This window comes from Echinococcus granulosus (genome assembly GCF_000524195.1).
Source record: "Echinococcus granulosus chromosome Unknown EG_S00005, whole genome shotgun sequence".
Classification (NCBI taxonomy): domain Eukaryota; kingdom Metazoa; phylum Platyhelminthes; class Cestoda; order Cyclophyllidea; family Taeniidae; genus Echinococcus; species Echinococcus granulosus.
In genome coordinates, this window is record NW_020170385.1 from 2,168,200 (window position 1) to 2,169,652 (window position 1,453).

The 1,453-nt window shown below is 39.2% G+C and overlaps 1 protein-coding gene across 1 annotated transcript in view; it reads left to right on the forward strand. All coding sequences in view use genetic code 11, as the record gives it.

Annotated features, from left to right (window-relative positions):
- Window positions 1–224: 224 nt before the first annotated feature.
- The window catches only part of EGR_01496 (hypothetical protein), a gene marked incomplete at both ends in the record, with an annotated part of 2,198 nt that continues 969 nt past the window's right edge, over window positions 225–1,453 (forward strand). The window contains one exon of the mRNA XM_024490745.1: window positions 225–364. Within this exon, the coding sequence (XP_024355069.1) occupies window positions 225–364 (140 nt within the window). The remainder of the gene's footprint in view (window positions 365–1,453) is intronic.

Consider the following 1,453-nt stretch of genomic DNA (forward strand, 5'->3'; position numbering starts at 1 on the left):
GCTTCGCGAAAGTGAATATTTGGAGTCGCTAACCTGTCCAAAAGTTATTAAATTGAGGAATTCGAAACTGGTCATATTGTTAGCATTATGTTGGCATGAGCAAAAAAATAACCCTCTGTTTAATTGCGGTTAGTTCTTATGTGTACTGGCAGCGCATTAAATAAAGTAGAAATGCATAAAATATCTGACTGAGTCCAGTCTATTTCAAATTTGCGGTTTTTAAAATGACATACGTAGGTCAAAACAATAAATCAAACCAAATGACAAAACAAGCATTAAAATGTAAACCAAAATTAGTTGCATTTATGTACTACTTCTTCTTCTTGTGTGTCTTATGCTTTCGTCTTATGTTCAATGTCACGATGTTCATGTCATCACTTTCACCCTGTGTCGAGTCTTAAAATTAATGTAAATACAACGAAATTTATGCTTGAAACGTTACAACTTGGCCTTAAAAAGTATTCGGATAGTTTATTCATTTCCTTTTCTCTCTCTTTTGCTGTTAGCTCTAATCCCAATCAGACTAATCCCTTGATTGACTGCCTGATTCATTGATGAAATGATTGGCAAATTTTCCAGCTGCTCATTTGTTTCGTTGCTTGCTTGAGTGTCGATTAAATGACCTTGCTTCGCAATCGATAGTTTTGCTAAACCATCTTAGATTGGTTCCATCCGAGTGCAAAGCGATGCCATACCACCAGTTTTTAATACTTATTGGTCTAATACTCGCCTATGGCCGGCCCCTCGTTACCATGACAACTGGTTGCCATTTGCAACACAACCCTTCCTTCTAGCAATCTTTAGCTCGCCGTAGGAGAGCAAAAAATTGTGATGCTATGAAGTTTAGTTGCAGCTTCCCGTAAAAGTGAAGTGGAATAAAATGGGAAAAGTAAAGAGCAAATTGCAAATAAGCTGATCAACACGTGCGTTTTATCCGCGTCTCCATTACATCCTACATCTCCACACCCCACTTCCTAATGCTTACTTCGCCATCCTACGCCCACTTTTCCTACACCTTCTTTCCTCATCTACGTCTGGCATCCCCTTCACCATTCACAACACCTCTCCTCCTCACAAACATTCACTGCTGTCTCAAGAATCAGATAGCATGACATAATGACATAATGATAGTCTCGGAAAGAGGGATTTCCAGACAAACTTGCAATTTTACATTTGAGAAAAGATGAACAATTTTAAGGAATTTTAGCTTGCATTTATTCCTCTACGTGGTCCCCCATTACAATCAATTACAATGTTTGACCAATATTTTCGAAACAATAAAGAAGGAATCGCCTGCAGGGTAGAAGCGTTCCAGGACAGGCTACTTCACCGCGTCATTCAGCCCTCTTGTTTTGGTCAAAAGCAGAGGACTCTGTTCGTACCGATTGTGGGCAGATTACCCTTCTCGATTCGCGAATATTTATGAGTAAATGTGGTCATCGTTCTCGTAAGA